Source organism: Crocuta crocuta, unplaced genomic scaffold (assembly GCF_008692635.1).
Source record: "Crocuta crocuta isolate KB4526 unplaced genomic scaffold, BGI_CrCroc_1.0 scaffold267, whole genome shotgun sequence".
In the NCBI taxonomy this organism is placed as follows: Eukaryota; Metazoa; Chordata; class Mammalia; order Carnivora; family Hyaenidae; genus Crocuta; species Crocuta crocuta.
The window spans coordinates 3,836,988-3,849,400 of NW_027531899.1; the positions used below are offsets into that span (position 1 = coordinate 3,836,988).

General features: G+C 51.1%; 1 protein-coding gene across 2 annotated transcripts in view; it reads right to left on the reverse strand.

Moving 5' to 3' along the window:
* The window catches only part of WDR62 (WD repeat domain 62), a 44,701-nt gene that overhangs the window by 6,922 nt on the left and 25,366 nt on the right, over positions 1-12,413 (reverse strand). For both annotated transcript variants that reach the window (XM_077773678.1, XM_077773677.1), the window contains exons 12-21: positions 11,856-11,947; positions 9,704-9,829; positions 7,073-7,140; positions 6,870-6,991; positions 5,872-5,947; positions 5,045-5,156; positions 4,887-4,950; positions 3,676-3,801; positions 2,473-2,606; positions 696-748 (exon numbers count right to left, since the gene is read on the reverse strand). In XM_077773678.1, coding sequence (XP_077629804.1) covers positions 696-748; positions 2,473-2,606; positions 3,676-3,801; positions 4,887-4,950; positions 5,045-5,156; positions 5,872-5,947; positions 6,870-6,991; positions 7,073-7,140; positions 9,704-9,829; positions 11,856-11,947 — 973 coding nt within the window. The remainder of the gene's footprint in view (positions 1-695; positions 749-2,472; positions 2,607-3,675; positions 3,802-4,886; positions 4,951-5,044; positions 5,157-5,871; positions 5,948-6,869; positions 6,992-7,072; positions 7,141-9,703; positions 9,830-11,855; positions 11,948-12,413) is intronic.

The window sequence follows — 12,413 nt, forward strand, 5'->3', positions numbered from 1 at the left end:
GGGGAAGGACAATAAAGAGTATTTAGGGATCGCACCGCAGCCCACACAGCATCACACCATCTGGCCCCCATTATCTCTCTCAGGCCCTCCCCACACTGCCCTCCATTCACCCTCAACCCAGGCAGCTGGGCCTCCCTATACTTCCTTGAACATGCGAAGCACAATCCTGCCTCATGGCCTTTGTCCTGCATACTGTTCTCTCTGCCTGGAACATTCTTTCCCAGGATCTGCATTTCTCCCTTGCTTCACTCTGTTCAAATAGCATCTTCTGAGTGAGGCCTTTTCTCTTTATGCTAAAATTATTGTGCCCTTCCCCCAACACTTGTTATTTTCCTGAGATTCTCTCTTTTCTCCTTCCACAGGACTTATCAGCTCCCAAAATACTATACAACTTCCCTGTTTAATGTGGATACTGTCCATCTTCCACACTAGAAAATGAGCACATGAAGGCAGACATGTTGTCTGCTTGCTCACTGCTGTACCTAACGCTCAGAGCAAGCCTGGCACAGGGTAGGTGCTCACTATGTATGTTACAGGAATGAAGGGCTGCCTAAGCCGAGGCTGGAGGGATGATAGGGTTCTCCAGAGAGAGAAGAGGCCCAGAAAGGGAAATGTCTCCCAGAAGAAAGAAGAGCACGAAGGAGGGCGCCCCTACTTTGTCAGCCCCAGGCATCCCAGTCTCCGGGCAGACTCACCAGCCGCTTTGCCCAGAGTGGCAGCTTGCCATTGGTCAGCAGACACCGAGGGTCTGGAGAGAGACATGGAATCCATGAAAAGAGAATAAATAACCCAACAAACAAACAGGCAACATACATAAAAACAGACAATTCTCCAAGGACACATTATAAGAAACATAGACATACCAAAAGATGCCCAAATTTAACGGTCAGAAAAATGCAAATTTACGTAATGGGATATAATGTTTTACCCACGACTAACTCAAACTAAAAAGCTTCATAGTATCAAGTATTGGCAAAAGTGTGGGAGAATGAAGGGCTTAATACTGACTGCTGGATTTGAAGGGCCTTTGGGGTTCTCTTTTAAAATAAAAAATGCACTACCTCCAGGGCCCAGCAGTGCCAGCCTTGCCTCTGTCCTAGAGAAGCATTCCCACACATGCCCAAGCAGTAGGCCTTGGAGCCGTCAGAATGGCATCACTTGCAATGGTGTGCAGTCTAAACCCTAAACGTCCATCCAGAGGCGAATACCTTAAAATATCCTACTATCCTGCTGTTTAAAACAGTGAGGCCTGTTTTGTGTCCACCAACATACAGGTTGATACAATAATTTTGAGAGGGGAAAAGATACGGAATGGTGTCTGCAGTAGAATACAATTTATGTCCATAAACATGATGTGTTCTGATGGCTGTGTACATACATACATTAACGTTCAGGAAGAGCCTATAAGAATTCATACCAAACCAGAAAAAATGGCCACCCTGGAGAGGATATGGGATTGGGATGTGAGGGTGGCAACAAAGAAAATTCACTTACTCTGACTTTTTTCCAAGGCTGAATGCTTACATTACTGTTGCCCACCAGTCAGCTGTTAGTCTGCCGCTGCCTGCTCTCCCCTGCTGGCAGAGGCCCCGGCCCCACACTGAAAGCACCCAGTCTCTCTTAGCTGGAGCTACCATGGCCAATGTGACCTGAGAGAAGCCTCCCAGGGGCTTCTGGGCAAGTTTCTTCTCCAAAGGAGATTGGAGGAGTCTGCCATACGCAACAAGGCCTGTGATGCAACTTAAGCAGCCATCTTGCAACCATGAGGGTCTGAGCCAAAGTGATATCTGGAAGGGCAGAAATCTAGAGAAAGACCAGCCTGCTATGTAGTCACTGAGCTACAATTCTCCTTTTGCCTGAACAACAGAATCTGATGTCCTTTGGTCAAGAGCACCGTTTTTCCCCTGGAACACCCCTATGCCCCCACCCCCCACCCTCTTTGGTCTGGTGGTTCCAGTGGAGCTGAGTCAAGCCTCAGCTCTCAGGCAAGACCACATGACTCAGGCCTGGCCAATCACAGCAACCGGCTCAGAAGGGCACCATGACTCACACCAGAAATATGACTCATGACCCGGGATTTTGCTTCAGCTACTGGGAAAGAGATGCTCTCTTCTCTATAGAGTTTTATCACCTACAGCTACTGGGGGAATCTTTGCCCTCAGGTGAGGCAGAGTATGCCTGAGGGCAAAGCCAACACAGAAAAGCAGAGCCAAAAGATGAGAAAAATCTCTTTTTAACATCACCTGACTATTGGGATCCAGCTGCTGCCCGAAGCCAATACTCTAATTTTCAAGTCTGTGAACCAGTTATCTTCCCAGCTGAAGGCAATGAGAGTCTGGTCGCTATTACACCATGAGAGTATTGACTAATAGGATCATTGACCTTCACCTCCAGGCCCTGAAAACCAAGCAGTGGGCGAAACCCAGCAATGATCCCTGCACTGCAAGTTCAAAATAGGGCCCCTTTCCAAACCTGGGTCCAAGCTCTCTTTGGATGGTGTCTTCAGCAGCTCTTCAGGTTCACACTCTTCCTCCAGCTCATCCTCTGTCTGCTCTCCGGGGCTTAAGGAGCAAATCTCGCTGGGCACAGATGCATAGGTCTCCTGCCTGAGTCAGGAATGAGGGTGGCAAGGGGAGAAATAGGAAAAAGGGCGGGGGGAGGGTGGGAGGGACAGGGATCTGCCTCGGGCTGGGCCCTGTGCTAGCTTCCATATGAACTCATTACTGACTTCTAGTTAAGATGGTCCTGGAAGGTCTCACCTGCCGCACCCACTCTGCTGGAAACATCACCACAATAAATGAGATATAACATAGGCTGGGCTCAAAAAGTAAGACAAACTCAGGGCCACAGTGATGGGACAGAGAGCAAAGCAGATAGTGGGGCTTGAGTACTAAGCTGCTGGGTTCTCTTCTGGGATGTGTGTATGTGGGGGGAGGGGGGTAGCAATGAGGTTTCGTCTCCTTTGGAGTACAGGAGCCTGAAACACATATGACATGAGGTAGGCACCGGAAGGGACCCAGGACAGGGTGTAAGCCTCAAAACCAGAAGCCAAAGGGAACTGCTCATTCGCTTGGTACCTAGGTCTGCAATACCTCCAATACCACTGCAGAACAGGAAGTTCATGTTAAGGCCTGGTCCCTATGGGAGGCAATGGCAAAGCCTCAAGACAGAGAAAGACAAGGACAGCTCTAGAGGCAGAAGAGAGGATAAACCTCAAAATCTGCCACTCAACCGAGACCTCCAAACTAAAACCCCTAAACAAAAGTTAGAACATGAATTCACTCCAAATAAAACTGGTCTTGCAACATGAAGGCTTTAAGGAATAAGAAGACACTTCAATTCCACTGGAGCCTTCCCCGACTAAGTCCCTCCCTACTGTACACTGGGTGAGGGGCCTCCTCTGGTCCCCAAAGTCCCCCAAGCTTCCCCCCCTTCCAGTGCTCACAGGCTCTCCAGGCACTTCACTCTTCCATTTCAAGCCCTCCTCATATGTACTAACATCAATTTCTATTCAAAGTCTGTCTCCCCAGCTAGACCACAGGTGCAGAAAGGGCAGGGCCTACGGCTGCGCTGGCCACGGCTGTGTCTTCAGCCTCACTCCTCATGGGGCCCAGGGCAGGAAGACATTCCTCTAGTAGACAGACAAGTGGGGGGCGGCTGGATCGCTGCCAGGACCTGGGCTGGCTTCTCCACTTCTCATCCCTCATGTTCTGCTGCTGCTGCTCCCGGTGGTTGATCTCCAGTAAGTGCTGCTTCATACAGTTAGTGATCTCTGGGCCCAGGTGCCAGATGAACACACAGCTGCAGAGGCCGAAGAGAGATGTGGAAGGAGAGGGAACAGTGAATACAGAAGCCATCTGACCCTGGAGCCACCTAGGTCATTATACCCAAGACCCCATTCCTGGGTCCCTTCCAGAAACCACACCCCATTGGCTTAGTGCAAGGTCTCCAAACCATGCAGGTCTACCCCATGAGCGGGGTCCAGACCATCCCAGCAAACCAGGATCTGCTCTGAAGACCTCAAGACTCAAGCAAGGGGGCTGGAGTACTGTAATAAACCAAAGGGAGTGACAAAGGGGACTTCCTTGGCCACCAACCACAAGCTAAGGAGTTTATATCACATTTTTTTTGTTTGTTTTTTTTTACAAATAGTTTATTGTCAAATTAGTTTCCACATAACACTCAGTGCTCATCCCCACAAGTGTCCTCCTCCATGCCCATCCCCCCTCCCCCCCACATCCATCAGTCCTCAGTTTTTGTCAGCATTCAAGAGTCTCTCATGGTTTGCCTCTCTCCCTTTCCCCCACCATTTCCCCCCTTCTTCTCCCCCTTGTTCCTCCGTCAAGTTCCTCCTAATCCTCCTATACGTGCAAACATATGATATTTGTCCTTCTCTGCCTGACTTATTTCACTCAGCATAACACCCTCAAGGTCCATCCATGTTGCTACACATGGCCAGATTTCATTCTTTCTCATTGCCATGTAGTGTTCCATCGTATAGATAAACCACATCTTCTTGTCCATTCGTCTGTTGATGGACACTTAGGCTCTTTCCACGTTTTAGCTATTGTATCACATTTGATTCTCACTGCACAATTTTTCGAGCTAGTTGGTGGAGCAAAGTGAGGCTTAAGATGGGAAATGACCTGCTCAAGGTCACGAGTAAATTAAGTGGCAGATCTGGGATTTGAACTCAGGGCTGGGTGTGACATCAAGGTACATACTGTCAAAGGAGAGAGCAGTAAGCTGGAACCCTCAGCGGAACTCTGCACAGGCAGGCTGGGAGCACGGGGCTCCCGCTGTGTGAGCCCTGCACTCCCCACGGCGCAGGTCCTGCCCACTCCCAGGGGAAGGCCAGCCAGGGCCAGCCTCCAGGCCTTTCCCACCTGTCTCCCGATACTGTGATCAAGTGACGGCAGTCATAGGTGAACTTCATGCCAGTAACGATTTCTGAAAGCAGAGCAGAGAAGGCCCATGTGGCTTCTGAGTCACAAGGCTATGTGGGGCGCGTGGGGAGGTGTCCCATGTAGGGAGGCACACCCACCTGAATGGCCGAACATCTTGGCGATGCACTCGCCCGAGTAAAAGTCAATCACTGAGATGCTTTTGTCAGAGCAGCTGGTGGCCAGGAAGGTGCCTGAGGGGTCCACGTGGACCTGCCGAGAAGAGGACCCACAGGACAGTTGGGCTGCCTGCTTCTTCCCTATGGCAAGGCCTGGGTCAAACGTCACAGCCTCCCCTGACAGAGGACCCTCTTGTGCCAGATGTCTGGCAAGCTGACTCATCCCGGGTGCCCTCAGGACACACACCCTGCTTAGGATAGGAACTCCTGACCCCATTTCACGGGTGAAAAAATTAGCACCTAGGCTCTGCGCTAAGCACTCTACATGTGTGAACTGATTTCTTCCAGAAAATAACCTTACGATAGGGGCTCTTTCTAGCTGCATTTTACAGGCGATGAGACAGGCTCCAGAGGAGAAAACTCCAGCCCAGGTCATAGTCTGAGGCAGAGCTGCCAACTATGACCTTAAAGCATGAACTCTAAACAACCCCTCTTACTCCAGAGGCTCTGAGAAGGTCCCCCCAGCAGGGAGCAAGCCTGATGAGGGAGCCCAGATCTTTGTTCCCACCACACTGTGGCCACTCAAAACAGAAACCACTTACCTGTCCCTGCTTGGGGAAAGGGCTCAGTAAATAAAGGTAAAATAGTCTGTGACAGCCCCAGTTCCCAGGCAGCCCTGGCCAGCTAGGCCGGAGTGGGTGCTGGCCAGCCTGTGGTCCTTTGATCAGGTACCCAGGATGACACATGTCTCAGGTGGCCCATGAGGGGGAATGTGTGTGGTTTTCACGCCAGGGGCCGCAGCTACTCACCTTTAGCAGGGACCCCTCGTCACCCTGGGAGCCCTTGTAGCACTTCTTCTGCTTCCCATTCACGGTGTTGTAGACTCTGGGGAAGTGGGGGCATAATGTGGCCAACGGTGGCCCTGCCCACTTGCCCCCTCTTGCATTCTGGTTCCAGCCTTACCCACCATCTTCCTCTCTCCTGGAGGCCCCTTGCCACCTCTTATCTCCCGTCCAATGCCTGGACTGAAATACCATCTCAGAGAATGAGATGTCCTCTCAGGCTGAGGTCAGGGAAGTTATCTATTGGGTTATCCACTGAGTTAATGTCTGTTAACATTTGTCCTCTTCACTACAGAGCAAGTGGAATGCCTGGCACTCAATCTGAATGAGCAGATGAAAGAGGTGGAGAACCTTTTTGCACATGCTCTCCCCTCTGCACACCCTCTCTCCCCTCCCCTGGCTCACTCCATATCCTTCCCAGTCTCAGTTCAGATGTTCCTTCCATCAAGCCCTGCTTGATCCCTAGCTAGGATCAAGGGTCTCTCCAGGGGCCCCCAAATCCACCGGGCTTTCCTAGCCCTGACCACTCCCTACTGTCACTGTCTAGTGAGCTGTGTGCCTCTCCTGCCTTGGACTGCAAGCTCCATGAAGGCAGGGCCTGGGGCTGCCCTGCTCACTGCTGTGTCTCCCGCACTATCCCTCCCAGACAGGTGTTCAGGGAATGTAGGTGAATGAATGAATTTATGAATCACATCAGCACCTCCTAGTCACCCCACACATGGCTTCTGAAGAGCCAGCAAGAACCCTCTGCTGACCTGGAGGCTGGGTCTGGATGAGCCCAGTTCCTAAGAAACACTCGTGGGTCCCTCTACCCACTCGTGGGTCCCTCTACGCAACCCAGCTCCTTAGGGACCAGATGAGGAGGGGAAGAGAGCAGGCAGCTTATGAGCAGACAGAACTGACTCAGTCTCACACAGGCCCCACTCAGAAACCAGCTAGGCTAAGAGCCCGGGGCAGCCCCTCACCTCACATTGCGGTCCTGGCAGGCCACAGCCGCGTACTTTTGGGTGATGTCAATGTCCATGTCATACAAGGTGGTCTTCTCTGCCACATGGTGGGTACGGACAAAGTGTAGTCCATCTGAGGCCTGGCAGGGCAGGCAGGGCCTTCAGAGGACACCCCTGACAAGTTTCCCACCCCAGCCCCCAAGGAGGCCAACCCACTCTACCCGCTGGGCACTGCGAAAGTAGATGCTCTTGTCAGCCCCACAGCTGATCATCTGGATGTCTCTATTGCCTGGAGGAGAAGGAGGTGGTGCGTTAGGCAAGGCTGGGCCAGTGCTGAGGCTGACTGGGGCCAGGGATCCTAGCCAAGGAACTCACTGCAAGGGAACTCTGCCGGGGGTCAGGGAGGAATTCCCGGAGGAGGAGGGGAGTGGGTGCTGGGTGCAGGCAGGACTCTAAGATGTGAGCTGTATGAGGGGGTGCAGGTGGAGCAGTGGTATGGCAGGCCTCTGCAGAGCAAGGGCAGACAGGGAAACAGGTCAGAGACACAGAAGGGGCACCACGTCTGATTTGGGATTGGGAAAGGTGACTTGGGCAGTGGTGTGGAGATGGGAGCAAAGCAGGGAGCAAGTGGAGACAGGCAGAGGGTGGGGAGGCTCATACCATCACAAACACTCAGAACACCCACATGTAGTTCAGGCCGGGCCCCATGCCATATGCACCTCCCCTCCTGACGGCTCACTAGCCACTCCACCGTACAGATGTGAACCCAGGGGCTTACAGTCACACAGTCCTTGTCCCAGGGCACAGAGAGTCAGGACAGGGGCAGGATTAGACCCAGGCAGCCTCTGGCTCAACACTGTGCTCTGAACTCTGGCTTCCTCTCCACGCCTCAGTTTCCTGTCAGTACAATGGGCCTATGACAGCCCCTGCCCCATGGAGTTGTGTGAAGCCTGTGCAACAGTGGCTGCCACCTGATAAGCACCACAGATAGCCTTGCTTTTCTTCTTTCTTTACAGAATTAGGATAATAGCACAAATACCTTAGAGTTGTGGTGAGAGTATAAAGACAGGGCAGACATAAAACATTTAGAGCCTTGGTAAGCACAGATCTACTGCTTCACTGCAGGATATTAGAAAGGGCTCAGGCCTGATGCACAAGTTAAGATGAGCAGGAGTCACTGGCTCACAGAAGGGAGTGAGCCCTGTGTGGGGGAGGGAGTGTAAGGGGGGGAGGGGAGTGCTGAGAGGCCTGCAAGTTACTGGTAATGTTCTGCTTCTTCACCTGGGGTGGGGAATCCAAGGACCTAGCACTATTAGGACACAAGTCACTGGTTATAAACAATGGGTGTGTCTGTACTAGTTCAGACGTACTGATTAAGAACCTTGATGTGGAAGTTCATTGTACTATTCTGTAAACTCTGTATTGTATTCGTTTGTTTGCATATTTTTCAGAAAGAACTGATTCCTTTCGGTTTCAGTCAGGTTTCAACTGGCTGGAGCCCAGTTTATACTGAAAAGTATCAATGTTTTGAGCACAGCTCAGCCAGGGTAGGGCACCCAGGAGCTGGGGTTAGGCCTTACATCCTCTTAGATTGGCTGAGGTTCTAACAAAAGCCCACACCTTTCAGCAGATGGCCTTAAGGACCAACTCCTGGGCCGCCCCTTGCCCAGTCATCACCTCTTTTGGATCTAGACCATTCGTGAAAGTTGGTATCACTGCTGGCTAACCTGCTAGACTCACTGATTTATTCTAATTAACTCTATCCCATGGAATGAGCAGGTTTTTAAAGATGTCTCAAAGTTTTAGCTGATCAGATTTGGTTGTCTTCATCAAGACACAGCAAACATTGTTAACTTGTTTTTGTCCACTGTTAACTTGTTCTCGCTACACAGAAGTAGGAAAGGAAGTGGGGAGGACCAAGGGACATTAATACATTCTCAGTCACAAAGTTATATGTTAAAAAAAAAAAAACTTCAGAGTCAAGAACTCAGAATGACTATATAGATGTATTCTCTCCATGAGTAGATTCTTCCGAAGTATAGTTCTGAATATGCTCTTGGGTTCTGATCAGTTAAATCCCACAGGACTTGCCTCCCCTCCCCTAGGATCCCTTAGGGCCAAACCTCCATACTGAAGCTTTGGAGTCTAAAGGGAATCCCTCCAATTTCCTGGCTGAGTATGGACTTTGTGGAGGGCAGCCCATGGCAAGGTCCTGAGCCTGCACCTACTGCTGTGTGACTCTAGCTGTAAAAGGGGTGAGGGAGGGACTAACTGCAGTGCAAGGACCCCCCAGCACAGAATTAGCTCCCAGCAACCTCTCCAGTCACCTATTTTTCTGTCAAGGTCCCAGTGCCCATCCTGCTGCCCTCTCACAGGATTGGCACCCTGATTTCCTTTTGGGGAACAGCATTCACCTATGCCAGTCCTTCTGGATCAGGGGTGGAGGCAGGTGTGGGCTGAGGGCACATGAGTCAGACCTGGCCCAAGAAAACACCCAAACGCCCTGGCACCAATAACTGTTCTGAAAAGGGCAGGTGACTCAAGCTGGCACAAGGGAATTCGGCTCCCAATTTCTGCCAAAATTGGTAGGAAGAGGGGAAATCTCCTTCAAGTGGCACTGTGACACCCAAGATGCTGCCCACCACAGAAAGGTGTAGCTGACAGAGGGGTCATGATGATTTAAAAAAAAAAAAAAGAAAAAAAAAAGAATAAATCAACCTTTGGATCCAGCTGGGCCCAAATCCAGAGCTTGCTTTTCCCTTTTTTGTTTCAGCTGAAGAGAGTCTTCCTGTTACGTGCAGCCAAAGAGGCGCACCAACCAAGGCGGGCGGAACAGGAAGGAAAGGGCTCACCAGCAAACTTGATGGCCGTGATGGAGGAGGAGTGGTCGTCCAGGGTCTGCTCCAGGTTGTAGTTCTTCTCCACGTTCAGCACATGGATCAGTCGGTCCCGACTGGCTGAGGCCAGCAAGGTCAGCCCTGTAAGTGGACAGGGTGGCACTGGGTTCTCAGGTGACCTCCCAGAAAACAATGTGACTGAGTTTTCCAGGCCTTGAAGAAGGGGTCTTTGGTTCTGCAACTGCAGCCAACTGGCCCCAAAGCCAGCAAGGGGCCATTCCCCCAGCTCTGTGGTCTTTCCTCAGAGCCCGCAAACCCTGGCATTTCACATCCCGTGCCCGGTTCAGTGGGATGAATCTTGATGTACTCATAGACGCTGTGTCACATGTGCCCAGAGCAGACATCCCAGCAGAGCCCAGCTCTCCTTCCTGCCGAGGCCAACTCTCTGGGTGTCGTGTGAAGCCCTGTCGACTTCTAAGCCTCCCCAGAACACTGCTCCCTCACTCTCGGAACTCCGGCTACCCGGGGCTCGTCCAGGCCCTACTGACGACCCGCTGCTATACTTCTGCCAGTGGGCCTTCCGTGCTGGCCCCCACAGACAGTGGTGACCCTGCTTCCCTTCGCATGTCTGAGGACTAACACATACTTGAGGCAGAGAGCAGCTTGTGAAGCATGTACTGAATGAAGAGAGATTTGAAGAAAAACTGGTGGGGGCCACCTGGGTGGCTCAGTCAGTAAAGCGTCTGACTTCGGCTCAGGTCATTATCTCATGGTTCCTGACTTCGAGTCCCGTGTCGGGAACCCACTTGGGGTTCTCTCTCTCTGCTCCTGCCCTGTTTGCTCCCTTTGGCTCTCTTTCAAAATAAGTAAACTTAAAAAAAAAGAAAAGAAGAGAAAAGAAAAAAGAAAAAACAAAAACTGGTGGGATTAGAGGGTGCGAGGAAACAAACTCCACCTACGTTCTATTCCTGCCAAATATGTATCAGCGGAATCAAATCGTGAGGGAAACAGACAAACCCAAATTGAAGGAAATTCTATAAAATGGCCTATACTCTGCAGAAAGTCAAATCATGAAGACAAAGTAAGGTTGTGGAAACATTCCAAAAAAAAGGTGACAGAAGAGCTATGAAAACTCACTTGTGAACCTGGACTGGAAAAACAAAGGTGCTGCGAAGGACAATACTGGGGCAGCCGGCACACGGGGAATAAGGACATGGAGGGGATGACAGAACCGTATAAAGTGAAACCTCCTCATTTTCTTTTAAAGTTTATTTATTTATTTTTAGACAGTGAGAGAGCATGAACACGGGAGGGGCAGAGAGAGAGCAAGAGAGAGAGAGAATCCCAAGCAGGCTCCATGCTGTCAGCACAAGGCCTGATGTGGGGCTTGAACTCATGAACCATGACATCATGATCTGAGCCGAAATCAAGAGTTGGATGCTTAACTGACTGAGCCACCCAGGGGCCCCAAAACCTCCATATTTGGTAAGTGCACATGGTCATGTAAATGGACGTCCTCATTCCTAAGAAATGCTCACAGACACATCGAAGAGTGAAAGGTCATGCCTTCAACTTACTCTCAAACAGGTCAGCCAAAGAAAAAAAACGTACGTGCTAGTATTTTATGACCGTGTGCGTAGGTACACATGCATGCACAAACACGGAGACAAAAATGGAGATGGGGAAACAGGTGAAGTCATATATACAGTCATAGGGTCTGACAGAATTTAAGAGAAAAAAACCCTGAGGAATCTGGGTGAAGAGAACACAGGTATTTATTCTAATACTCCTGCAATTTTTCTGTAGGCATTGAACTTTTTCAAAATAATATGGCTGATCTGTGATATATAATTGCTCCTGTCTCCTCTCTGGCCGAGGATCAGTTCATTCATACTTTCTCTCATTCAACACTCACCTCTTTGACCTGAAGGCTGTTCAGGGCACTGGGGACCAGGGTAAGCAAGTCAAGCCCAGTCTTGCCTGCCAGAGTCTTGCATTCTAGAGTCCCGGCTACCCTGGTCTCAGGGCCCAGTGATGGGGGCACTTACTACACACAGGACTTGCAGCTGTCACTCACAGCCCCACCAAATATCAGCTATTCATTTCTGTGGTTTGGCCAGGGGACGCTGCTCTCCTGCCTTCCCCCTGCCCCCCTCCATAGGTTTACCTGTCTCAGGCTTGGAGTACTCCAGGCACAGCACCTCAGCATCATGGGCCTCCACCTTGACCAGCTCGTCCATGAAGTGTAGCTCGTGGATCCTGGGAGACATATACTGTCCACTGTACCCTGCCCGGAGCCCCCATCCCTCAGTTCTAGGTGTTCAGCAACGTAGGGAACTCCCAGCCCGGCCAACGAGTCTAGAGATGCCCAACCATTCTTCTCTAGAAACCTGTTATCTTTAAGGCAGCAGTGCCAAGCCTAGACCACTGAAGCAGCATCCAGACCCTTATGGCTCCATGGGCCAGGGCTAGGACAGTCCCCTGGGGAACAGGAGTTAGGGCAGGGCTGTATCAGAGGTGATTCGGGGGGTGGGGCAGGGGCCAGGGGTCATACTCAGGACACGGCCTATGAGGGGCATCTGGATGGCTCAGTTGGTTAAGTGTCTGACTTCGGCTCAGGTCATGATCTTGCAGTCTGTGGGTTTGAGCCCCACGTCGGGCTCTGTGCTGACAGCTCTGAGCCTGGAGCCTGTTTCAGATTCTGTATCTCCCTCTCTCTCTGACC